At 45.6% G+C, this 26,254-nt stretch overlaps 1 protein-coding gene across 1 annotated transcript in view; it reads right to left on the reverse strand.

Annotated features, from left to right (window-relative positions):
- The window catches only part of LOC126457134 (odorant receptor Or2-like), an 83,486-nt gene that overhangs the window by 40,314 nt on the left and 16,918 nt on the right, over positions 1 to 26,254 (reverse strand). Inside the window, exon 2 of the mRNA XM_050093203.1 lies at positions 1,034 to 1,482. Coding sequence (XP_049949160.1) covers positions 1,034 to 1,380 — 347 coding nt within the window. The 5' untranslated portion in view covers positions 1,381 to 1,482. The remainder of the gene's footprint in view (positions 1 to 1,033; positions 1,483 to 26,254) is intronic.

Raw genomic sequence — 26,254 nt, forward strand, 5'->3', positions numbered from 1 at the left:
TGACAGGAATATGCTGTCGACCCACCTAACTTGTACACTTGGCGAATGGGTAAAAAGATTCTTCTACCTTGCCCGATTTAGGTTTTCTTGTGGATGTGATAATCACTCCCAAAAAAGTGATGAAAACATAAGAGTTTGTCACATAAACTGAAAATAAAAAATTAAACTTTTCACTCGATGGAAGATTTGAACCAAGGACCTTTCGTTCCGCAGCTGCTCACGTTACCACGAGACCACGGCACTCCTGCTTTCTCATTGTCCTTAATGTTGCCTATCTTGCTTTGAACTACTCAGTTTGTATATTTTGCTTATTTTTTCACAGTTCCACACAACTTCTTCCTGTTTTCTCAATTGATCTGTGTTCAGTTTTTCAAGGCCTATCCACTGTGCCAACTTATAACTAAATCTGAGGGGGGTGCGATGGGGAGGTTCCCTTGTAAGGAAGAAAGAGAACGGAAGGGCGATCTTCCAGCGAGAAAACTTTTAGTGTAAAACAAATGACAGAAAAATAAGGAAATTGTTTGTGACAACAAATTACATTAACTCATTAGCATAACTATACTCTTGGACAAACTGATTTTTCTCAGTAGCCGATATGAATCCATGCCCAGGATTGGAACTGGATATCAATAAAAGTTTTGCGACCCCAAAGTTGAGTTTTTTCTTAGGAAGTAGCTAAATTACCATGACGTTATATCGCTGTTGAAGGGAAACACTTTCACTGCCGTTAACGATAAAGTTAAGATTGATGAATACCGAAAAGAAAAGTACAGAAATGCCTCTAAGTTTTGGATTTGAAACTCTGTAAATGTGTTTGTGTGTGAATCGATTTTTGGAATTGGTTGACGCTGAAGACAAAGGTGCACCCGGCAGCGGACGATACCTTTTAACATCTTTCCGTCAATCTGTGAGGCAGTCAAACATTTCCAATAACTGAGAAACACGTATAAATTATGCAAGAACTTTTTATTCTGATGATTGAGTGTCAGTATGGGAATATCACAATAGCGGAAGTAGAGAAAACTTTACTCACCCTATTACTGTTTGGTGGTGCTTTATATTGCTGACGAGATGACTGTACATTTCATCCTCTGCTGTATCTGTGTGAAGTTCTACGTATCCGAATCTACCACTGGCTTCGTCCTCTTTCCTCTGCGGCGACGCGTCGATTTTGCCGTCCTCGGCTCGCTTTACTTCGGATGGGCCCACTTCCCGGTTGTAGATGGCAGCTACGTTATCGTTGAGGACCTCCAGTTCGGCAGCCAACTGCAGCATCAGGATCTGGAAGGAAGTGTCTAGGAAGACGGTTCCCTGGACGACGGCCCAGATGCAGAAGACCTGGACGAGGTAGACGACCTGGTAGGTGGGCGTGGCGCGCATGTCCAGCGGCAGCCAGACGGGTACGGGGAAGTCCCGCGCGCCCGACGAACCACCCAACAGCGGCGCCACCGACCACAGGCTAGTGCAGAACACCGTCGACACCTGCCCAACACCAGCACCACCACTCCTGTGGTCTCCAACAGTGTGAACAGATATCACAGCTGCACTTTGCTAATAACAGCTAATCATAGCTTGGGACATGATGCTGTGATTCGTTTTCAGAGTTGTTCTTGAAATATAATGAAACCCCAGACCCACTCCACTCCCCAGACTCTCTTAACGAACCTTCAACACCTTGCTCTCCAAGATAATAAAAGCCATGCATCCATTCTATCAACTCACACTTTCTAGTTCCTTACCTTACCCCATATCAGCGTTCACACCCCACCCTTTCCACGCCTCCTACTCCTTCTCTCGTCATACCAGGCTGGCCCCCGCCCTAGTCCCATCCAGGGGTGTACCCAGGGGTTGGCAGGAGTGGCCCCCGCCAGGGGCGCAAGAGGAAGGGGGGCGCAAATTCCAAATGCCGCCGACGATGACGCGACGGAGCGCCGCGCCGAAAAAATAACGCTGGACCGCGGCCAGTCTGGTACGAGAAATTGTGGGAAAATTTGCTACAGAACGGAGAAGAGATACTAAAGGAAGACCCTCTGATGACGAGAATCCTCTTCGCTTTACTGGGAGGCACTTTCCTCATGTCACTCCGAGTGACCAGTCCAAGAAACGCAGACTATGGCGTAGATGTGCAGTCTGCTCGAAACAGAATGTGCGTCGCCGCCGGTCTTATCTTTTTAGATAAATATATATATTTACTTATATCTGCCAAGAAACGCCTTCACATTTTCTTGGAACAAGGGAAAATATCAATCTCTCAGTATTGATAAGGGGGTGCATTCTTTGCTTCCTGGGGGGTCGTTTAGAGGGCGCCATTTTAAATTCTTCCAGGGGCGCCACATATCTAGGGCACACCACTGGTCCCATCTACTCACTTTCAGTTTCTTACCATTACGATACCCCTTTTTCAAAATTAGTTGCACTATCGACCATTCCTCGGAATAACTCAGCGTTATTATCTGCGAAAAAAATTATGACATTAATTTCTTTTGCGAGGGATTTTGCATCCTTCGCAGTGACACTCTCTCTCTTCTTGTGTATTGTGGTAGTCGCAAGTTGTAATTAGAAGCGAGGGCAGTGGTGACTTATTGGCTGGTTAAAAAGGCTCTGAGCACTATGGGACTCAACATCTGTGGTCATCAGTCCCCTAGAACGTAGAACTACTTAAACCTAACTAACCTAAGGACATAACACACATCCATGCCCGAGGCAGGATTCGAACCTGCGACCGTATCGGTCACGCGGTTCCAGACTGAAGCGCCTAGAACCGCACGGCCACACCGGCCGGCGGTGACTTATTGTTAGTACAGAAGATGAGTACATCTACATCTACATTGATACTCTGCAAATCACATTTAAGTGCCTGGCAGAGGGTTCATCGGACCACCTTCACAATTCTCTATTATTCCTATCTCGTACAGCGCGCGGAAAGAATGAATACCTATATCTTTGCGTACGAGCTCTGATTTCCTTTAGTTTATAGTGGTGATCGTTCCTCCCAATGTAGGTCGGTGTCAACAAAATATTTTCGAATTCGGAGGAGAAAGTTGGTGATTGAAATTTCGTGAGAAGATTCCGCCGCAAAGAAAAACGCCTTTCTTTTAACGATTTCCAGCCCAAATCCTGTATCATTTCTGTGACGCTCTCTCCCATATTTCGAGATAATACAAAATGTGCTGCCTTTCTTTGAACTTTTTCGATGTACTCCGTCAGTCCTATCTGGTAAGGATCCCAAACCGCGCAACAGTATTCTAAAGCGTCGTGTAGGCAGTCTCCTTAGTAGGTCTGCTGTAAAGAAGCACTGCCAAGGCGAAATGACCGATTCTCGGGATCAGATGGCCTTTAAAGAAGGTGTGTTTTGTTGAGACTGTGGAAGATGTAAGAGGAAGATTAAATGATGCAAAGTAAACCATTACATATGTGTTCCATTAGAGGATGAGCAATGCTTGGAATGAGTTTCACACTACAGTGCACGCTTCGAACGAAAAGCATACAAACCACGTCCAATACAAACAGTGTTGTATTCTTCGTTATTCCACTTCTGTCGTGAGGAAACGTATGTGTTACGTCAAAAGAAAACGGGGCACACAACAAAGACACTCTTATATCCCTGTGACAAAAAAAGCGCGCTGTTTCTTTATTCATTTGCTGATAGCAGCTCGCGTTTATGGGCTAACAGCGAGTTGTGTAGCTATACATTCGTTTCTATAATTTATTTCAATAGTTATTCACCATTTAGAAATTGCACTCCGTTTTCATCTCATGTTTTCTTGTCGTTACATACTCGATAAAGCCTCGAAAGTGTGTATATGTCAACGTAATAGTTAGACGTTCCCTCAACGGATATTAATTACTAAAATAAATTTACAGGTCTCCGAATAAGTTACGGCTGTATGAATGTATGTATAAACAGATCAATATTCATTGCTCACCAATAAGTCGTTATACTGCTATATAAGTTGCTTTTGTCATTTAGGCAAGTTGGACGTTTTGTGACATTTCAACTTAGTCTTGGGAATGACTATAATGCCGAAATCGTGACTGTGTTACACAAATGAATAGTTCGTGAAATCTTCTCGGGTGATCAGCCGAGTAAAGGCGTCGTCTTCTCGCAACGTTTCGAAGGGTTTCGTACCCATCATCTTCGCTTGAAGATGATGGGTACGAAACCCTTCGAAACGTTGCGAGAAGACGACGCCTTTACTCGGCTGATCACCCGAGAAGATTTCACGAATGGAATACGCCGAGAAAGTCTCAAATCACATTTAACAAATGAATAGTAATTTACAATTTAATGGCGGAAATTTCTTTCAAGTCGGTTGCGTATGTACGTACCGGGAAGGCTGCGTGTCCGCGGTGATACTTGCGATTTCACGTACTCGCACTCCTTTCTGAAAGAGTCGAGTCCAGTTGTACCCGCCAACAGACGTAATGGCGGGCGAGTGGGTAGCGGCGGAAACTCGCGGGTCGAGTCTACGAGCAGACGGAGACGGCGATTTCGGAGATGACGTCACAGGTCTCACTGACGACTTTAGACGCAGTATACGGAGCTCATTTCTGATCTCTCTTGGTCGGCCGAAAAGCGGTGTGTGTGTATGTATGTGTAAGACTCCTAAGCAATGTAGAACAAGTCTTAAAATCATGTGACTGTGCGATACTTATGGTCGAAATCGAGCCACTTGGGATAAGTCGTTTCAATGCTGGACAACAAGGAACACGTGGTGGACCAAAGAGAAGATAACTGGAGCTGGTGTTCGAGTCACTGTGGAGTCTCCGGGCTCTGCCCCGCTTAACACGGCTGCCAACTGCCCAGTTCCTGGCTCTGAGCCGCCTCACCCCGCCACATTGAACCGCGGTGGGCGGCTGTGTTGTCGGCAAAGGCGAACGGAACTAGAGTGCGGACAACCCGTTGCGTTTACACAAGGGTGCGCGCGACGTGGGCCACGCCGTTCGCCCCTGCTGACACCACCTGGTCTCACTGAGGTATTTTCTCAAATATGAATCCCAAAGCAAGATGATCCGAGGTAGAAATAACAGGCCAATACTGCCCCTGTCGCTCAGTAATAATTTCGAAATACACTGGGGTGACAAAAGTCATGGGGCACCTCCTAATATCGTGTAGGACCTCCTCTTGCTCGGTGTAGTTCAGCAATTCAACAAGTCGTTGGGAGTCTCCTGCAGAAATATTGAGCATGCTGCCTCTATAGGCGTCCGTAATTGCGAAAATGTGGCTGGTGTAAGATTTTGCACGCGAGCTGGCCACTCATTATGTCTCATGAATTTTCGATTGGATTGATGCAGGGCGATCTGGGTGCCCAAATCATTCGCTCGAATTATCCAGAATGTTCTTCAAACTAATCGCGGTCAACTGTGCCCTGGTGACATAACGCATTGTCATCCACAAAAATTCCATCGTTCTTTACGAACATGAAGCACACGAAGGTCTGCTAATGGTCTTCAAGTAACCGACCATAACTATTTCCGCTTAATGATCGGTTCAGTTGGAACAGAGAACGCCGCCCACTACAAGCAAGCACAGACTACAGAATTATCGAGCCACCACCAGCTTGCACAGTACCTTGTTGACAACTTGTGTCCATGGCTTTGTGTGGTCTGCACCACGCTCGAACCCTACTATCAGCTCTTATCAACTGAAATCGGGACTCATCTGAGCAGGCCACCGCTTTCAAGTCGTCTAGCGTCCAACCGATACACTCACCAACTCAGGAGAGGCACTGTAGGCGATGTAGTGCTGTTAGCAAAAGCTCTCGCGTCGGTCGTCTGCTGCCACAGCTCATTAACACCAAATCTCGCCGCGCCGTCCTGACGGATAGGTTCATCGTACTTCCCACATGGATTTCTGCGTTTATTCCAAGCAGCGTTGATTATCTGTTAACACTGATAGCTCTATTCTGCTCCCTGTCGTTAAGTGAAGGCCAACGGCCACAGCGTCGTCCGTGATGAGAGGCAATGTCTGAAATTTGATATTCTCGGCACATTCTTGACAGTGTAGGTCGCGGAATATTGAATTTCCTAACGATTTCCGAAATGGAATGTCCCATGCGTCGAGCTCCAATTACCACTCTGCGTTCAAAGTCTGTTAATTCCAGTCTGCGGCCATTATCACGTCGGGAGCATTTTCAAATGAATCGCGTGTATACAAATGACAGCTCCACCAATGCACTGCCCATTCATGCCTTGTGTTCGTGATACTGCCGCCACCTGTATATGTGCATATCGCCATCCCATGACTTTCGTCACCTCAGTGCACATTAGTGCAGTGTCTGTAATTCACAGTGTCTGTATAGTTCCACGTGATGTTCTTTCGGAAAAGCATTCATGTCCAGAGGAACAGACACTGCACATAATCGACAACTGTACTAAATCATGAAATGTATTCTCAAAGTGCAAATACGGCACCACAACAGCTACACACTTTACTGGAAAAATATGAAAATTTCTACCGTACCGTGACTCAAACCTGGAATTCCAGATGGCCGCGAGCTGTCGCCTTAAGTACTTCGGCAGTCCGACCACTCTTCCGAGACCGATCCAAACCTTAATTACGTCCCTGTGTCTGCTTCCCAACGTGCTCGCATAGTTATGTGATTCCGGAAAAGGGAGAGACTTATTTATTTTTCTCCTCAGGTTGCTTTGGCTTCGGCATGAAATACACTCATTTTCAGAAAAAAAAACAGAACTCCTTGAACGACCAGAGATAGTGTGGTGTCACCGCCAGACACCACACTTGCTAGGTGGTAGCCTTTAAATCGGCCGCGGTCCGTTAGTATACGTCGGACCCGCGTGTCGCCACTATCAGTGATTGCAGACCGAGCGCCGCCACACGGCAGGTCTAGAGAGACTTCCTAGCACTCGCCCCGGTTGTACAACCGACTTTGCTAGCGATGGTTCACTGACAAAATACGCTCTCATTTGCCGAGACGATAGTTAGCATAGCCTTCAGCTACGTCATCTGCTACGACCTAGCAAGGCGCCAGTACCAGTTACTATTGATACTGTAATAATGTACCGTCAAGACCGACGTTCACCATTTATGGATTAAAGTTAAGTATTCCACCAGCTACGTCCATTTTTTCTAAATTGTAATTTCCTTGTCCTGTTCCAGACCTCACGCCAGCCTGCGTGAGCTAAAACGCGTGCCTTTCGGCTTCCTCTAGTAACCCGGTGTTGGCTCTCCTGCCAACCCACAACAGATAGGACGTTCATATTCACAGGACATGTACATCAGTAAGTTCTGCAGAAGTGATTAGCTAAAAAAAAAAAAAGTCATCAGTCCCCTAGACTTACAGGGAATGGTCAGACTTGTCATGCCGAAACATGTATTGCTTTCTTTAGCACTGTTATTTGACTGTGCAAAAGGTCCGTATGCAAAATTGTAGGTGCTGACATGAACTGGAAGTCACCTAAAAAAAATCACGAACATGGCTGTGTTTCCTGCTTGGCGCTTGTAGTGGCGGCTGTCCGCCCCTGGAAGTGGCGAGTCGCGAGCGTTGTGCGCATGGTCGGGAAGTGCGGCCGTCTTATCGCGGCGTTCATTAAAGAGGAATATCGCTGCACGGTTTTGGTGGAGAGGGGAAAAGAATATTCGTTTCTGTGGCATGCACGTCCTTTCCATTTCTGGTACGTATTTCGAAACATACCGTCCTGAAACTGGTTAGAGATGTGAAAGATGTTCTGTACATGTACATCTATACTCCGCATACCACTTCACGGTGAACATTCAATCTCCTCTCACAGGTGATGGCGACCCCTGTAAATGTTTTGCTGCTTGCTATGGAGATATACCACAGACGCCAAATGAAGCAATCAACAAAAAACACGCGTGAAGACTATGTGCTGTGCGACATGGTTGTTAAACTTCTAGACGAGCATGTAAATGGCGCAGACGTGTCGCTAGAAACAACTGAAACACTCATATTGCAGACTGTTAATCTACAGACGGCGAAGACACCGACGACAGTTGCACTCATGAAGACTCCTCGAGTGATAGTGCCTCGTACCATAATCAATTATATCCGAAAGTAACACCAGCAATTAGAATTACCTTATCAGACAAAGAAAAAGCGGTGACGTATTGGTTGAACGAAAGTGGTAAGAAACGCCCACGTGTCAGTACTGTTCAAAATAAGTATCGCTTTGTCCGTTCTGAACGTGAATTGTGTAGATGGAAAAAGGAAGTCGCTGGACGACGTAAGAGTCGACTGGAAATTGCGACGGAGATAAATGCGCGACTTTTTGAGCTATTTACCGATGCCAGACAACAGTCATTTAGTGTCAGCGATACAACTTTGCGTGATTGGGCGTTAGAGATTGCCAAAGAGATAGGCGCTAAAGAATTTACAGCTTCTCAAAGCTGGATTAGTCGCTTCAAAAGATCACATAAAATTGTGGCAAGAAAAATAACAAAATTTGTATCGAGAAACAGGTAGGAAAATGAAGTGACACAAATCGAAATGATAGAAGCTTTTCTTACGAATGCGAAAAATAAGATCGCTAGTTTAAGTGAATCGTACGTGTACAATGCAGATCAGTCAGGTTTTCAAAAAGAAATGCGTGCGAAAAGAACACTGTCATGCAAAGGGCAAAAACATATTGAGGCGATTGCGCAGTCCACAACTGCACTCACCTATTCATACACTATAATGCCCATAATTAGTCTGGATGGTTCATTGCTGCCTAAACTATATGTGTGTCTTCAAGAACCAACTGGACGTTTTGGACCACGTGTCATAAGAAGAATGTTCTACGCAAACTATCTTGTGGTAGACCCATCGAAGTCTGAAAAAATGGGAAATGAAAACGCTACACTTTTCATGCGTCATGCTTTTCTTCCGTTCTGCGGGAACAAATCTCTCCTCCTTCTAGATTCGTGGTCAGGTCATGAAAGGTCTGATTCATTAAAAGCTGTATTTCGAGCTCACCCTGACAAAGAAGTAGAGATACTTCAGATTCCACCCGGCACGACGAACGTAATTCAACCTTTAGACAGAGAATTTTTCCGTCAGTGGAAGGCATTTTACAGAAAACTAACAGAGAAAATTATTGTGTGCAGATCACTGCAATTTCCTGCCTATCACCGTGACAATATTCTCAAGTTGCAATCAGTAGTACATTATCAATTTTCCTCCCCACGGTTTCAGAATTTCATTAAATACGCGTGGCACTCCTCGAAATATACTGACACTAGGCGTGATTCATTCCTAACACCAGACCAGTTTTGTCTACGGACATCTAACAACGTCTGTGATTCGCAGGGCTGTCATATGTCGTCTTTGCTTGTATGATCTTGGTGCACAAAAAAACCTTTGTTTTAAACATTGTATCAATATTTCGCATTTTTGCGGAAATTACAAGAAATAAAAATTGGACGTGTTCTAAACCGTATATTTATTTGTGTATTTCATAGCTATTTGGAAAGAATGTTGTAGACAACATATCAGCCATATTTGTCAACGAATGTTTAATTATCATACGATCGCTTTCACTGGGGGGAATCAGCTCTCTCACTGCTGTGGCAAGAGAGCGGCGCCTAGCTGACGCCACCTTGTCCCTAGATGGCGTTGGTATAACGTAGCGAGAGAGGTCAGGGTTGTACAAGAGGCGGTTATTAGCGCGCAAACCATGCGACAATAATGTCTTACTTCATAAAATTGTTTACAGACTTCCAGGTCATGTCAGCAGCTAAAATTCTGCATACAGACTTCTTGCAATGTTAACTCACAGTGGTAAAAAAGGCAACACAGGTTTCGACATGACAAGTATGACCATTCCCTTGTTAGAACTGCTTGAACCTTACTAACGTAAGGACATCACACACATGCCTGCCCGAGGCAGGATTCGAACCTGCGACCGTAGCAGCAGTGTGGTTCCGGACTGAAGAGCCTACAGCCGCTCGGCCAAAGCGGCTGGCAAGTGATTAGCATTTGAAACATGTCAGCCCGCACGTTCAAGTTCAACACCTATACCACGGCGCAACAGCATCTACCGATAAAATGTACATGCGGTCTCGTTGTTGCTATAAGCCGAAGGTAATACCTCGCAGACGTATGCGTGAATCGTACCGTCAAATCGATGAGTTTGAGAGAGGGTGCATTATTGGCATGAGAGACTACGATTCTTCGATGTGGCAAATTGTTGCTGGTGATGGAGGTCGTGTTTCAGCAGTGCAACGGGAGTGTGTAGAATGGTCCATGGAAGCTCGTAGAAAACGACGAGATGGGTCAGATCGCTCCTCCCATCCGCTCCCCCCCCCCCCCCTCCCCTACCTCGAGCAGATCAAGAACTCAAATGGTTGAAATGGCTCTGAGCACTATGGGACTTCACAGCTGAGGTCATCATCATCAGTCCCCTAGCTCTCAGAACTATTTAAACCTATCTAACCTAAGGACATCACACACATCCATGCCCGAGGCAGGATTCGAACCTGCGACCTTAGCGGTCGCGCGGTTCCAGACTGTAGCGCCTAGAACCGCTCGGCCACTCCGACCTGCTCAAGAACTCATCCGAATGGCATTGCATCCTCCTCGGCTCTGGCGCGTTAGTGGAACAGTGTAAGACATCGCACACTATCAGGAGTGACAGCCTGTTGCATTTTATTACGGCATGGGTTACGTGCGCGTCGTCCACTTCTCCGTCTACTTTGGCGAACGTGCAGAAACATACTAGACGGCAATGATGTATGGAACGATATCAAAAGGGGCAAGGAAAGGCATCAGGTAATATTTTTGGACGAATCCAGGTTGTGTTTGTTTGAAAAGGGTGGCCGCATTTTGGTTCGCCGCAGACAGGCGTAGCGGCATCACAGTGATTACATCCGCACAAAACATGCTGCGCCAACTCAAGGCCTTACTGTTCGGCGTACAATCACAAATCGCAGTTGGTGTGTGTCCAGGGTACTGTGACGAGCGCGACCTACGTGGATGACATCCTGTGACCCGTAGCCATACTGTTCCTACACACTCCCCAGACGCCACTTTTCAGCAAGACAATGCACGACCACATGTTGTTGCACCAACACGTGCCTTCTTGATGTCAGAGGACGTCATGCGTTTGTCTTGGCCTCTCAGATCACCAGGCTCTTCGTCAATCAAAAACGTGTAGGATACGGTGAAACAAGTGCCAGCGCTGTGACCCAGTGGCAACCACCACAGATGAACTTTAGAACTAGGCGAATGCAGCATGGATGGCTATACCACAGGACGCCATTCGCGCCTTATACGCGTTGATGCATGGAACGAGTTACCAGGATCCATTTCAGACCTTGCGCCTACTAAGCAACAGGAGATATGCTGAACCCAGATGACGTCTTAGCCCTAGTCGTTCAAGGTGATCTATTTTTTTTTTCTAAAGATAGGAGTGCACCAGTATAGTAGCTGTATTGGCAGTGTTTGTATAGTTAGATGCAATGTTCCTTCGGAGATGCACACATGTTAACGCGGTACATTACGACAACCGGGGAACCCGCTTTCGAATACCGGTGTGGCACAAATTTTCATATGTTTACAGTAAATTGCATAGATGTTGCGGCACCATATTCGCACTTTGCGAACACATTTCATAATTCAATAAATCAAAAGTAAATTGGAAAGCAGTTGTGGTAATTCAAACACAAACAACAAAAATGTGCAACAAACGAACACACTTTCACAAGTAGAAACCACAGAAAACGAAACTTAATACACAAATTTAGTTTCATCACACTTTTTCACTCATTTTTCTCTGATAGAAAAGTTACAGTGACTAAAAACAAGAACATCAACATTTTCCGGGTGTAAAAATAACCGTCTCAGAGTGACAATGCAACTGGCTGACCTAAAATTTCTCCTTGAACCCGAGGTGGATACTTGTATACACAGTATTTTTCTGGCGATGTTATAAAGACTTTTGTCTGTTCGTAAGCAAGTAAGAAGTCACATTTTCTTCTATTTTACAGTATTGTTTTTAAATACTTCCACGACCTGTCATTTTTAGTAGGACTATACTCGATATCCGATCACAAAGCGAACTTCTTTACTTCCGCTGATAGAGAATATGACGAAAGAATGGCCTTTTTCTTGACTCGAGGCCCTTTCACCATAAAGCTTTTCACCCAATTCTAACTACACAAAGACTTTTTAATGTATTGTTTGGCGGTTCAGCGCCTATGTGAGCCCTACTGCGAACGTGATAGTGCCACTGGAAACAAAACTAGACGTCATGTTCTGGAAGATAGTTGGATCGTTTCGTAGAATTTCGGGGCTCGGGCAAGGTCGGTCCCAGATTCGACCCAGGAATCTGATAAGGCGTACCCGTATATCCTGCACTTATTTTCTATGATAAGAAAAGATAGAATGGTTGGTGATAATGTAAAGTGCCCTACAGACTACGGCGCACGGAGCAAAGCAGTGCCCCTCCCCGACGTTTGACAGACCACAGCTCGCCGCAGCCGCCAGTGCTACCGCCAACCCGCGACTGCTCGCAGCGCAGGCCCGCCATTTCTACAGCTTCTGTATAACAGGCTGAATAGTCCGCCACGTTCTCTCCATCTCTGAGGATTAGCAGTGTTTGCGTTGTGGGTGATTAACCTATCCACGCAACTTTTTACAGTACTTCTTATAGCATATTTGATATTGCATGTATGAATGAACCAAACAGCAATTACCGTTTAAGGAAATATTTAAAATGCCCTTTTTATGCAAAAGAAAAACATAAATGTAATATTACACGGCTATAGAAACGGAGGCTCGGAACTTGCGCGATAGTTTGTAAACATCAAATGTAATGGGTTAAGAACTCTGTACCAATGTCTTCAAATATGATTGTTGTGGAGTGACAACCTGTGGCTATTTATTAACTTTGCCTGCATATAGCCGTTTGAAAAACAGGTCTTTATTTTTTATTCGAAAGAAGGTACTTTAAGAAATGCCGCATTTTTATTGTACAGAGGTGGGGGAAAGTATAGTTTTATCTTACAGTGAAACGAACTTTTATTAACAGTTTCATGTATCCTTTAACCAGTATTCATTTTACGTACTTGATGATAGTTGCTTGTTGAGCTGCGATAAAAACTTCATTCTTTGAAGGTTATGTTACCTGTGCAGTTTCCCTCACAATGACCAGTTCCCAGTTCGCTATCAAAATATCCTAATTATCACTTGTTCTGTCGGGCCTATATAAGAAATGGAGTTAAGTAATATTCAGTTTGTGTATGTTTATGATAAGACGTATAAATACATCAAAAATATTCCTCGTCACTTTTCCACTTGCAAACGTATCACAGCGATCGAAGGATTCTGAGACGAACTGCTTGAGCACAATGTTCGACTGGGAAGGAACGTAGTTTCATACAATTGGTTTCATATTTATAACCACTTTTATTACCTTATATTTACAATACACAAATAAGCGCTGAGTGGTTCCCAATTGTCTCTCCGGCGGTCTATGGCTCATCTTTTTCTTCATTCAATCACTAGGAAATCTAAACTTGCGAAAACCATTTTTGCAACAGTTAGTGCCGTTCACGGATGAGCAGCCACCCATATTTACGACCAGTTCTTCAATACATTTAATTACAAATCTCCACTCGCATCGTGACTCGTATCTAAACAAGTATGAGTATCCAGAATGAGATTTTCACTCTGCAGCGGAGCACTGATATGAAACTTCCTGGCAGATTAAAACTGTGTGCCGAACCGAGACTCGAACTCGGGACCTTTGCCTTTCGTGGGCAAGTGGTAGAGCCTGCGAAAGGCAAAGATCCCGAGTTCGAGTCTCGGTCCGGCACACAGTTTTAATCTGCCAGCAAGTTTCAAGTATGAGTATCCTGTACTTTGTGGAAAAGTGACGGACACTTCAGCCAGGTTGTAGGAGTCTTAGCCCGCATCATGACGTCACTGGTTCGTTTATTCAGATATTGTTTTGTCCGAGACAATTTACAGAAGATCAGAACTTATGGACTGGTGGTCTAAACAATCGGTTGGACAAGGACCTAAACGTCGTGATTCACAAAAAGAGGACATAAATTTTCAATCATTATATACACTATACGCCATTAAAATTGCTACACCACGAAGATGACGTGCTACAGACTCGAAATTTAAGCGACAGGAAGAAGATGCTGTGATATGCAAATGATTAACTTTTCAGAGCATTCACACAAGGTTGGCGCCGGTGGCGACACCTACAACGTTTAGACATGAGGAAAGTTTCCAACCGATTTCTCATTCACAAACAGCAGTCGACCAGCATTGCCTGGTGAAACGTTTTTGTGATGCCTCGTGTAATGAGGAGAAATGCGTACCATCACGATTCCTACTTTGATAAAGGTCGGATTGTAGCCTATCGCGACTGCGGTTTATCGTATCGCGACATTGCTGCTCGCGTTGGTCGAGATTCAATGACTGTTAGCAGAATATGAATAGGTGGCTTCAGGAGCGTAATACGGAACGCCGTGCTGGATCCCAGCGGCCTCGTATCACTATCGAGATGACAGGCATCTTATCCGCATGGCTGCAACGGGTCGTGCATCCACGTCTCGATCCCTGATTCAACAGATGGGGACGTTTGCAAGACAACAACCATCTACACGAACAGTTCGACGACGTTTGCAGCAGCAAGGACTATCAGCTCGGAGACCATGGCTGCGGTTACCCTTGACGCTGCATCACAGACAGGAGTGCCTGCGATGGTGTACTCAACGACGAACCTGGGTGCACGGATGGCAAAGCGTCATTTTTTCGGATGAATCCAGGTTCTGTTTACAGCATCATGATGGTCGCATACGTGTTTGGCGACATCGCGGTGAACGCACATTGGAAGTGTGTATTCGTCATAGCCATTCTGGTGTATCACCCGGCGTGATGGTATGGGGTGCCACTGGTTACACGTCTCTGTCACCTCTTGTTCGCATTGACGGCACTTTGAACAGTGGGCGTTACATTTCATATGTGTTACGACCCGTGGCTCTACCCTTCATTCGATCCCTGCGAAACCCTACATTTCAGCAGGATAAAGGACGACCGCATGTTGCGGGTCCTGTACGGGCCTTTCTGGATACAGAAAATGATCGACTGCTGCCCTGACGAGCACATTTTCCAGATCTCTCACCAATTGAAAACGTCTGGTCAATGGTGGCCGAGCGACTGGCTCGTCACAATACGCCAGTCACTACTCCTGATGAACTGTGGTATCGTGTTGAAGCTGCATGGGCAGCTGTACCTGTACACGCCATCCAAGCTCTGTTTGACTCAATGCCCAGGCGTATCAAGGCCGTTATTACGGCCAGAGGTGGTTGTTCTGGGTACTGATTTCTCAGGATCTTTGCATCCACATTGCGTGAAAATGTAATCACATGTCAATTATAGTATAATATATTTGTCCAATGAATACCCGTTTATCATCTGCATTTCTTCTTGGTGTAGCAATTTTAACGGCCAGTAGTGTACGTATTTCCTTACAAAATATACGAGTATTATGAACGAAGTTGGTAACAAGTACAATTGTACTCAAAAGTGCTGTTCTGTTCATCAAAAGGATCAGCCTGAGGCAGGTAGCAAGGAATTTCCGCCTCGTTTCAGCATAACTCCGCAGACAGGCCCAGATGTACGGTTGGGCAACCGTTGTATCTGCCCTGTACGGCAATTTCACGAGACGCCAAACTCATTTTCTTGAATAAGAAAACCTTGTTTCACAAAGCGGCTAGCATCCTGCGCACGTTGGTCTATCGATTATTCATATGATTTTGAAACGCATCCCAAGTGATTTTTGAAAATTTTTGAACACATTCTAAGTTGATTTCTTAACGAATCATTAGTTGACTTTTGAATGCGTGCATAGTGCACTTTATGTCTCTGTCAGGGGAATACCCGTCGCTTTGATGAACTTGTGGATAGTAAACCACAACGAACACAGGCATGCGTCAATGCAAGAGGACGTGCCACTGGGTATTAGAGTTACCGGTGTGTACAGCAATCTTGACCATCATCTCTGAAGGTCTCGCTGTATGGTGGTACAACATGGAATGTGTGGTTTTCATGAGCATTAAAAAGGGCGGAAATTATGTTTAAGTTGATCTCTATTCCAATTTTCCGTACAGGTTCCGGAACTCTTGGAACCCACGTGATGCAAAACTTTTTTCGAGCTGTGTATTACTACAAGCTTTCCCGCAGACAAAAGGGGACAGAGCTACACGAGCTGAGCCGAATAAACCAGAACGAGTGAATGAGAATCGCTGGTTGTTTATGTGCTTGACGGGTGTACGAATGGTCAGCGTTGTTTATAATAATTATCATAATCAATAGATTCAGACTAGCAGAGTAGAAATTAGCGACTGACAGGAATAACAGGTAAGAAAGATTACCTATTATCTTCTCGCTGTATCCAAGAGAACGAAATTTTCACAAAATTTTTGCCAGATCGCTACACTACTGACGACCAGTTGTGCAGACCCTAGTTACCAGCCGCCTTATGTTCTATTCTCGGTATGTGGCAGAAAACGCGTTGTACGAATACGTAATAACGCCTAACCGGAGATTGAACGCGGGCTAACTGAACCGGTTATTCTGGCAGCGTTAATGAAGTTAACCGGAGAAAAAGTTTTGATAATGGCAGAATTAATGATGTCCAGATTTTCTATTAGCACGTAGAAGGAGAAGAAACGGGGACATCACTCAAATTATATGGACGAATTTGACGATTCCAAATTTATATAAAAATTTCGTGCTACTTCTTTTCTATCCCGTGCTTGAGAAGCTGCAGCGTATGAGTGAAATGTGAACTATTTCCTTACTTTTTGCTTGTAGTAGGCCTAATAGCAATTTGATATTGATAATTCGTGAATTAGATTCCGTTCTGTTATTTATGTAAATGAGGTATATAAAAATGACCATCTGTGCCAAAGCAGTCTCGCTTATTTGGCGTTTGTTACAATTGCTGCGATATTAGCAAGGCCTATTTCGTTCTATCTAGCAGACAGTGTAAAAATAGATAATCAAATCGAGAAACCACTCCAGTCTTGGGTACTATTCATATCAACAACGTTTTAAGTGTTAGACAACGACATTTTCATTTTTCATGCAGGAAAACTTTTGACGAACTTTGATGAGGTAGTAGATTCTTTCGCAGAAAGAAAGACGCTGTGTACAGCTGTTGCAAGATTAGAGAGACAAAAATGCTGGGATCTAAAGATTGAAGATATGTGTACCCTCTTGGTTTATCTTGCCTTTACTGTTTTTATGTTTACCGTATTTAATTTTATGTCACAAAAAAAAGAAAGTTATTAGTTAATAGGCAATAAAGGGTGTAGATTTTCTGACGAGTTCTTATTCTACTGGTCACAAATAATGCCACCCAATTGTGAGGTTTTATTTTAAGGTGGGTAGGATATCAAATTGAACAACTGGGAGTTGGAGAGGCACCATAGGACATTTTAATTTCCACTGTCCTGAATATAGGTTCGATGGCTTCCATTACAAAATATTCATGTTCGAATTCCAAAGATCGAAGTACAGTGACGTGCGATAGAATAATGGTGTGCGAAGAGGCGTGGCACAGCACTCTGGTGCACTTAAGATCAAATAACATGTCTTATATTTACTCGGACATGTGTGTTTTATATATCAAACTCGTCAGAAAGATGTTCGCTACAAAACATATTTTTGTAAAATCGATTTTTCTAAATTTTTGACATCCTATCTAAACCTCTCGAGGGTGGCGGGTGGGGGCCGACTATCAAGTTTTTGCCCGTGTTCGGAAATATCGTAGATGCGGCTTTGTCCGCATATGCTTAGATATTAACGATCATGTTTTCAGGTGCAAATTCATCTATTAGGCTAGCGCTCGCGGTGTGACGTAATAGATTATTCCGAGTTGTTATTCATTGTAGTGAAGTACGCAATCTCTGTGTGTGCCGTATTATGTTATCATGAAGGTGAGTGTGGGCAGTGAACTGGTCTGGCGCACGATCAGTATGTATGTTTACACTATGAAGGTACAGAAATATTCAAAATGTGTTAATTCCTAAGGGACCAAATTGCTAAGGTCATCTGCCCCTAGAGTTACACATTACTTAAATTAACTTAACTAACTTATGCGAATAACAACACACACACCAACGCCCGAGGTGGGACTCGAACCTCCGGCGGGAGGGGCCGCGCTATCCGTAACATGGCGCCTCAAACTACGCGGCCACTCCTCGCGGCGGCTACAGAAATATTATTAAATTTTATGCGACCTTTTCCATATTCCATATACAGTCTTGTATTGCTACTATAAGCGCAAACCTTAGCTCATTATGTTCAGTACTTCCGAAGATATGAAATCTTAACCTGAAAACTATAATAACTTTTCTTATACTGCAAAACAGAGCTAGGGGTTGTAATATATTACTTATAATATCATCTGAAACTGCAACTAAAAAGATCAGTTCATATAAATTCTTTATTTAAAATTATTTTTGTTTTCGCTACAACACACTGCTTAAATGAAAGATATCATTTCGAAATTATTATTTAATTATGTTTTGTTATGTAAGTGTTATGGACATAGTACGAGAGTGTATGGAGGATATACGTGAAGTAAGGATGTTTCTTTTTATTGAAAACTATGTAAAACTATGCAAGGCCAAATCTTGTGCAATCATGAGGCATGTGAAGTACGTCCAACATTCATGCTTTTGTATAAAAGCAGCCACAACGAAATTAGTGTTTTAAAAGGATTAATATTTTATTTATGGGAATAATTTTCGTTTTCATTTTAATTTTTTTTCGTAAATTCAGAAGGTCTTTCACTGTTACTTTCGGTAATTCTACTGGATGAATAACGAATTCCCGCGAGTATTTGAGGGCAGGAGCTTTTGTAATTGGCTGTCCAGATAGTCAGCCAATGGGAGGCAATCGCTGCGCTTAGAGTAGGGCTTTGTGCTGCAGTTCTATGTCTCGAAGAGTCGCTCGGGAACTCTGTAAAATGTTTAAATGTGTGTGAATTCCTAAGGGACCAAACTGCTGAGGTCATCGGTCCTTAGACTTTCACACTATTTAAACTAACTAAAACTAACTTATGCTTAGAACAACACAGACACCCATGCCCGAGGGAGGATTCTAACCTCCGGCGGGAGAGACCGCACAGTCCGTGACAGAGCGCCTCAAACCGCGCGGCCACTCCGCGTGGCGGAACCGTCTCAATGAGCAGAACATATGTAACGTCGCGACACAAATTTCGGCTAAGATGAAGAAAACCATTCATGTTTTCTGTTCTTTTACCGTCAATGTGAAGCAACTACAATTTTAAAACTTATAGTGAAGTTCTGAGAATTTTATGTGATTTATTTTGGAAGTTGTTCAAATAATTTACGGAAGTGCAACCGGGTGGCATTGCCGACGACCGCCGATATTTCGACCGGAGCACACCCTGCCATTTTCAAAGCTAAACTGCAGCAAGTAAGAGCTGTGTAAGGAAATTTAAAACCTCAGTTTTCAGAGAAACTCCGGAAAGATAACACTCACACACACTGTAAACACTAACGTCATCACAATCCGAAGATGATCGAAGTAAGAAGTTCTTGATAGTGAAATTAATAATTAGTGGGTGAGTGAGGTAGCATTAACTCTGTCTCCCTGTTTTTTGGCAAGCGAGAGGGCAGGATTCGATGCAGAATTTAAACAAATTTTTAAGGTTACTTGCTAATTTAATTTTAACAGCTTCCTTAATAACAGTATCCCAATAGCTGGAAGTGCGTGACAGAATCTCCGTGTTGCTATGTTCCACAGGATGACCGGTGCCAAGACAATATTCTGCGGATCTGTTCGACTGTTGCATGCGTGTGTGCCGCTTATGCTCAGTCCACCGGTCGTCCATACTCCTGATAGTCTGACCAATATACGACATTGCTCAACTGCAAGGAATACGGTAGACCACAGCCTTAGGCAAGCCAAGGTCATCGTATACGGAACCAGAAAGGACCATGATGTAAGATGGTGGTGGGCGTTGAGGGACGCAGTATATGCTACCCCACACGATGATTATTAATTTCACTATTAATAACTTCTGACGTCGGCCATCTTTGGTTTGTGATGACGCTAGTGTTAACAGTGCGTGTGAGTGTTATCTTTCCTGAGTTTCTCTAAAAACCGAGGTTTTAAATTGCCTTGCACAGCGCTTACTTACTGCATATTTGCCTTGAAAATGGCAGGATGCGCTCCAGTCGAAATATCGGCGGTTACCGACGACGTCATCCGGCTGTATTCCAGGTCTCAATTTGGTCAGTTTGGAAATTATTTTCTTGTGAAATTTATGGTCGTAGAACAACTCCACATGCGGTGATATGTGAACTTTCATGCAACATTATGGCGAGCACTTCTTTGCAAGAAGACCACTGAACGACATGACGTAGCAACTCGCGAGCAACTGTAGGTCAGTGAGTGTTTTGGAAGTGGAGTTTATCCGAATTGAACATGTAAGGTTCTGGCAGCTTTACGTGTGAAGTCTTGTATTAAAATAGTAGTGGAGTTGCAATGATTATAGTTTGCAGCCGCAAAAGCTGATTTGATAGCGATTTAAAATGTGTTTCAGAGACAAAGAGACCTAATTAACTGAGCTTTAAACCTTTTATGCAGATAGATAGCATCCAGAACTCCCGATATTTTCTTTTGAATTTACAGATACTGCCTCCAAGCTTGAGTAATGAGGCCCTTGTTTGATAGGTGTGTGTGTGTTTGGGGTTTATGGGCGCTCAACATCGAGGTCATCAGCGCCCTGACACACATTAAAAGGAACGAATGTGGACAGACCTAAGAAAACCGAATCACACACGCAAATAAAGCAGGAAAAGAAAGAAAATGCTATATAAGAAAGTAAAACCGAATGAAAGGGAAAACATAGCAACAAGAATGCCACTGAAATCGTCACTGGCTGGCTACTGACATAAAATATGGGCGAGCTTGTCATACAGTGAGCAAATTAAAATCCTCTCCCTAAAATCTTTGTAAAAACATTTGACATGGCACAGAACTTTAAAACTTTAACCACATTCGTCCGAGTGTTGCCTAAAAGAGTTGGCAGGTCCGCTGGCAAGTCAGCCGCGGCCCGCTGGTCAGAAAATAAAACGCAATCCAATAAAACGTGGCGCACAGTGACCTGGACGCCGCAAGCACCACACATTGGAGGGTCTTCTCGCCGGAGCAGGAAGCCATACGTCATAGGGCTGTGGCCTATTCGAAGCCGAGTGAGGAGAATCTCGTCCCGTCGATGTGGCTGAAAGGAAGTACACCACACACGCGTTGTGGGCTTGACTAGACGGAGCTTATTGTCAGTCACTTCCAGCCACTCATCCTCCCACCGACACATGACTCGTGAGCTCAACAGCGAGGTGAGTGCGTGCAAGGGGATAGCACACTGAGATACATGTGGATCGAGACACGCCTCCTTGGCTGCGAGATCTGCCCTTTCATTCCCAGCAATGCCGACATGCCCCGGAACCCAGCAGAAGGCTACAACCTTCCCCAGTAGCTGTAGTCGGAGGAGGGCATCCTGGATGGTCTGGACTACTTTATCCGCCGGATACAAATGGTGCAATGATTGAAGGGCACTGAGTGAATCGGAACAGACAAGAAATTTAGGAGAGGAAGAATGCCTCAGCTGCTCCAGCGCCCGCAAGATCGCAGACAATTCTGCATCAAAGACAGTAAAAGTCTGAGGCAGTCGGACCTTGAGGACACGATTCGGAAAAACAACTGAGCAACCAACGGAATCCCCTTGTTTCGACCCATCCGTAAAAACAGCTACATAGTCGTGGTGCTCAGATAAAATAGCAGAAAATGCTGCTTTAAAAACGGTGGCAGGAGTGCAATCTCTCTTGTACTGCAATAAATCTAAAATCACTCCGGGCCTCTTCAGTAACCAGGGTGGCAGGCGGTTAAAACTCTGGATTTGGGGTTGTACAGACTCCACACCGAGCGACTCTAGCACACGTTGCACACGGATCCCAAATGGCAACGTAGCTCGGGGACGGTGGGAAAACAGGCGGTCCAGAGGTGGATGGGCAACAAGGCGATGAGCAGGCGAGCTGGGAGCTGCAAGAAACTTACAAGCCTGGCGCACCAGCAGGAGCTGCCGCCGGATGGTAAGTGGCGGTTCGCCAGCCTCAGCACAGAGGCTGGGTATGGGACTGGTCCGATAAGCACCCGTGGCCAGTCGAATCCCAGTATGGTGGACAGCGTCAAGGATCTGCAAATAAGACGACCTTGCTGACCCATATACTGTGCACCCATAGTCCAGCCGTGAACGCACAAAAGCCCGATAAAACTGAAGGAGACGCGCCCTGTCTGCTCCCCAAGACCTGTGGCTGAGGCACTTGAGGATGTTCAGTGCCTTCAGGGTTCTGGCTTTCAAGTCACGTAGGTGTGGCAGCCATGACAACCTGGAGTCAAAAATTAAGCCCAGAAACCGCACTGTGTCTCTAAAATGTAGGACAGCATCCCCCATATGCAAGGCAGGCAAAGTAAAAAGACGACGAGAACGATTAAAATGAACACAAACACACTTATCGGCAGAAAACCGAAAACCTGTCTTTGCAGCCCACTCCTCTAACCGCCGCACTGTTAGCTGCAACTGACGGCTCACGGTTGCAACACTGGAGGAGGAACAGAAAACAGCAAAGTCGTCCACAAACAAGGAGCACTGTACTGGACTCCTCACTGTAGACGTTATACTGTTGATGGATATGGCAAAGAGGGTAACGCTTAAAACACTGCCCTGGGGGACACCGTTCTCTTGCTCAAAGCGATCAGACGGTGTGGTACCAACGCGGGTCCGAAAAAACCGCTGAGACAGGAAAGACCGAATGAAAATGGGGAGGCGGCCACGAAAGCCCCATTGATGCAGTTGTCCAAGAATACAGTGTCTCCAAGTAGTATCATATGCCTTACTGATATCAAAGAAGATACCAATACAGTGATGCTGATGGAGGAAAGCCTGCTGAATAGCCGCCTCTAGGAGGGTCAGGTTGTCGACCGTGGACCGAAATTTTCGGAATCCACACTGAAAGCGGCTAAGGAGCTGTCTAGTCTCTAGCAGCCAGACCAGACGACGGTTAACCATCCGTTCCAGGGTCTTTCCGACACAGCTTGTCAAGGCGATACTACGATAACTACTGGGACATGTGCGGTCCTTTCCTGGTTTGAGGAGAGGGATGAGGATTGCCTCCCGCCACGAGGTGGGGAACACTCCTGTCTGCCATATGAGATTAAAACATTCAAGGAGGATTTCCTTTGACGCCGCTGGCAGATGTCGAAGCATGGAGTACCGGATGCGGTCGTAGCCTGGTGCAGTGTCAGAAGTCTCAGTAAGAGCCGAGCCAAGTTCCCACATGGAGAAAGGGGAATTGTAGGCCTCAGAACTGTTCGACCGAAAGTCCAAGTTCGCTCTTTCGACAGTCGCACGGTAGCGACGAAACGCTGGATCCTGGGTTGCAGTGGCAGTACTTCGTGCAAAATGCTCTGCCAGCGACTGAGCTATGGCTCTGGGTGTCGTTTGGAGGCATCCCTGGTTCAGGAGCGCAGCTATTGGTAAACGGCTGCGTTTACCGGAAATCCTCCGGATGGCTTCCCATACCTTTGTGGAACAAGTGGAACGGTTGATGGAGTCCAGAAACTCCTGCCATGACCTTTTCTTGCTCTCTTTAATGACACGGCGTGCCCTGGCTCTCGCGATACGAAAGGCGGTAAGATTGACCGCTGTTGGGCGGCATTTAAATCGGCGAAGAGCCGCACGCCTGTCCCGGATGGCTGAACGGCACTCTTCTGTCCACCAAGGCACAAGGCGCCGCTTAAGAGTGCCAGCAGACTGTGGTATGGATAGGTCAGCAGCAAGGTGGATCACAAGCGTGATGTGATCCACCCATTCCTGTACGCTGTCGTGGCGGTCAAAGACAGCCAACCGAGTGAACAGTGGCCAGTTAGCCCTGCCAATCATCCACGATGGTGGCCGCTGTTCCAGTAAGACACCATCCAGGAGATGAATGCGGATAGGGAAGTGATCGCTGGAATTTAGGTCGTCGATGACCTCCCAGTGAACGGAGTCAGTGAGGGTTGGAGAGCAGGAAGATAGGTCAATGGCTGAGAATGACCCTGTAGCACTAGAGAAATTAGTCGGAGTACCTGTGTTGAGGATGCACAACACTTGAGATGTTAGGAGGCTCTCCAAAATTCGACCTCGAGCGCAAAGAGAAGTGGAGCCCCACAGGACATGATGGGCATTGAAGTCTCCCAGGAGGAGAAACGGGCGGGGGAGTTGGTCGATAAGGTCTGTGAGAGCCTCTAAGTTCACTGCATCCAGAGGGGGTAAATAAAGGGAGCAAACGGTAAGCCTCCGACGGGAATAAATTTCAACTGCAACTGCTTGCAGGTCAGTATCCAGGGGGAGAGCAGAAGAGTGGTGGTCATTATTGACAAACACGGTGACTCCGCCTTTGGCCCTTTCTCCAGTCAGGTCATCTCGGCGATATAACGTATAGCCCCTGAGTACAGGAGCATCAGATGGTTTGAAATGCGTTTCCTGTAAACACAAGCACAGGGGGCGTTGCCATGCTAGGAGGTTCAGTTCCTCCACATGTGCCCGGAATCCATTCATGTTCCACTGTATAATGGGAGCCATCTATCAGGGTGGAAGTACCTTCATTCTCACTTTCTGTCGGGGAGGAGAGCCCACAACAGGTGGAGGCTCAGTTTTGGGGCGAGATGATTGCCCCAGTCTGACATCATCCTCCATCGCCTCAGAAGAGGAGTCGAGAGAGACGGCAGAGAGAATGACATCCACATCAGCAGACTGTAGAACTTCAGTCTCCTTTAGTGGGCGAGTTTTCACCTTTGTCTTTGGCTTCGACTTTCTGGCCTGAGGTGGCATTGGAGCTAAAACCTCAGAAGCAAGAGGGGGTGTAGCAGCACTGGGCAGTGCACAAGACTGGACCCGGGAAGGGGCAGGAAGTTCCATGATGTCAGCTACCACAGCCTGGTCAGAAGGCCGGGGGGGGGGGGGGGGGAGCAGCAGGCTTCACAGGAACGGCAGCAGCACACGTACATTGACAAGCGCAGGTGCTAGTGCTGACAGTAGCAACCTCTGTTTGTGTAGCGGCATCGGTTTTCAAGACTGGCTGTTTGAGAACGGAAGAAAAGGAAGCAGCGAACGTGGGCGGCTGCATGGACTTGTAAATTTTCTTCGCCTCACCATACGGGATGCGTTTTGTAGTCTTAAGTTCCTGGATCTTCCGTTCCTCAAGGAAAACTCTGCATTCCCTACTCCACACAGGGTGATCCCCAAAGCAGTTGACACACTTGGGAGGAGAGGAGCAACCAACTCCCTCATGGGCGGCTTTACCACAATTCCCGCAAGTGGCTTCCCCTCTACAGCCGAGAGTAGTGTGTCCAAAGTGTTGGCATTTAAAACACCGCATGGGGTTGGGGTAATAAGGCCGTACACTGAGACGTAGGAAACCTGCCTTCACATGCTCTGGCAATTTGGTGCTGTTAAATGTAAGGATAAATGAGTCAGTCTTTATGAGAGTACGATCCACCCGTTTCATAACGTGTTGCACGTCGACAATTCCTTCCCGGGACCATTCAGCCTTCAGTTCGTCTTGGGGAATGTCAACAAGATCTCTGCAAGTCACAACACGCTTGCTGTAGTTCAAGGTGTTGTGAAATTCAGTCTCTATCGCAAACTCCCCAAGAAAATGTGTCTTCTGAAGGTTCTGGACTTGCTGGAAGCTAGATGTTTCAACCAACAAGGTGCCATTTCGCAAGTGCTTTACAGATTTTAATGTGCCAGCAATACCTTCTAAGCCTTTCTGGATATAAAATGGTGAAACTTTGTCGAAACTCCCATCTTTTCTTTTAATTATAAGAAACACATTCTGCGAAGCAGCATGCGTTCTGTTACTACTACCTGAATCAGGAGGACTGGCTACACGAACCTTCTTGTGAGATTGGGTGTGAGAACCTACCAGCGGCCCACCCTTTCCGCTGGGAGGAGAAGAAGAAAAGTTCGAGGGTTCCATCTCGGTCCCACGAGCAGCTAGGGAACTAGGAGTCCACCTAGACAGAGCCCCGCGTGCCTAGGTAAGCCTCATACAACTGAGGTGCGGCAGGTTCCCCAGAGGTTGCCCGCTAACAACTGTTCCACCTCAACAGCCATGCATTTCATCAGGGCGCAGCACACCTTGAGATTGAGGTTTTTTTTTATAGAGGTTCATTCCATCCTCGCGATCCGGGCG

This window comes from Schistocerca serialis, chromosome 1 (assembly GCF_023864345.2).
Source record: "Schistocerca serialis cubense isolate TAMUIC-IGC-003099 chromosome 1, iqSchSeri2.2, whole genome shotgun sequence".
Taxonomy (NCBI): domain Eukaryota; kingdom Metazoa; phylum Arthropoda; class Insecta; order Orthoptera; family Acrididae; genus Schistocerca; species Schistocerca serialis.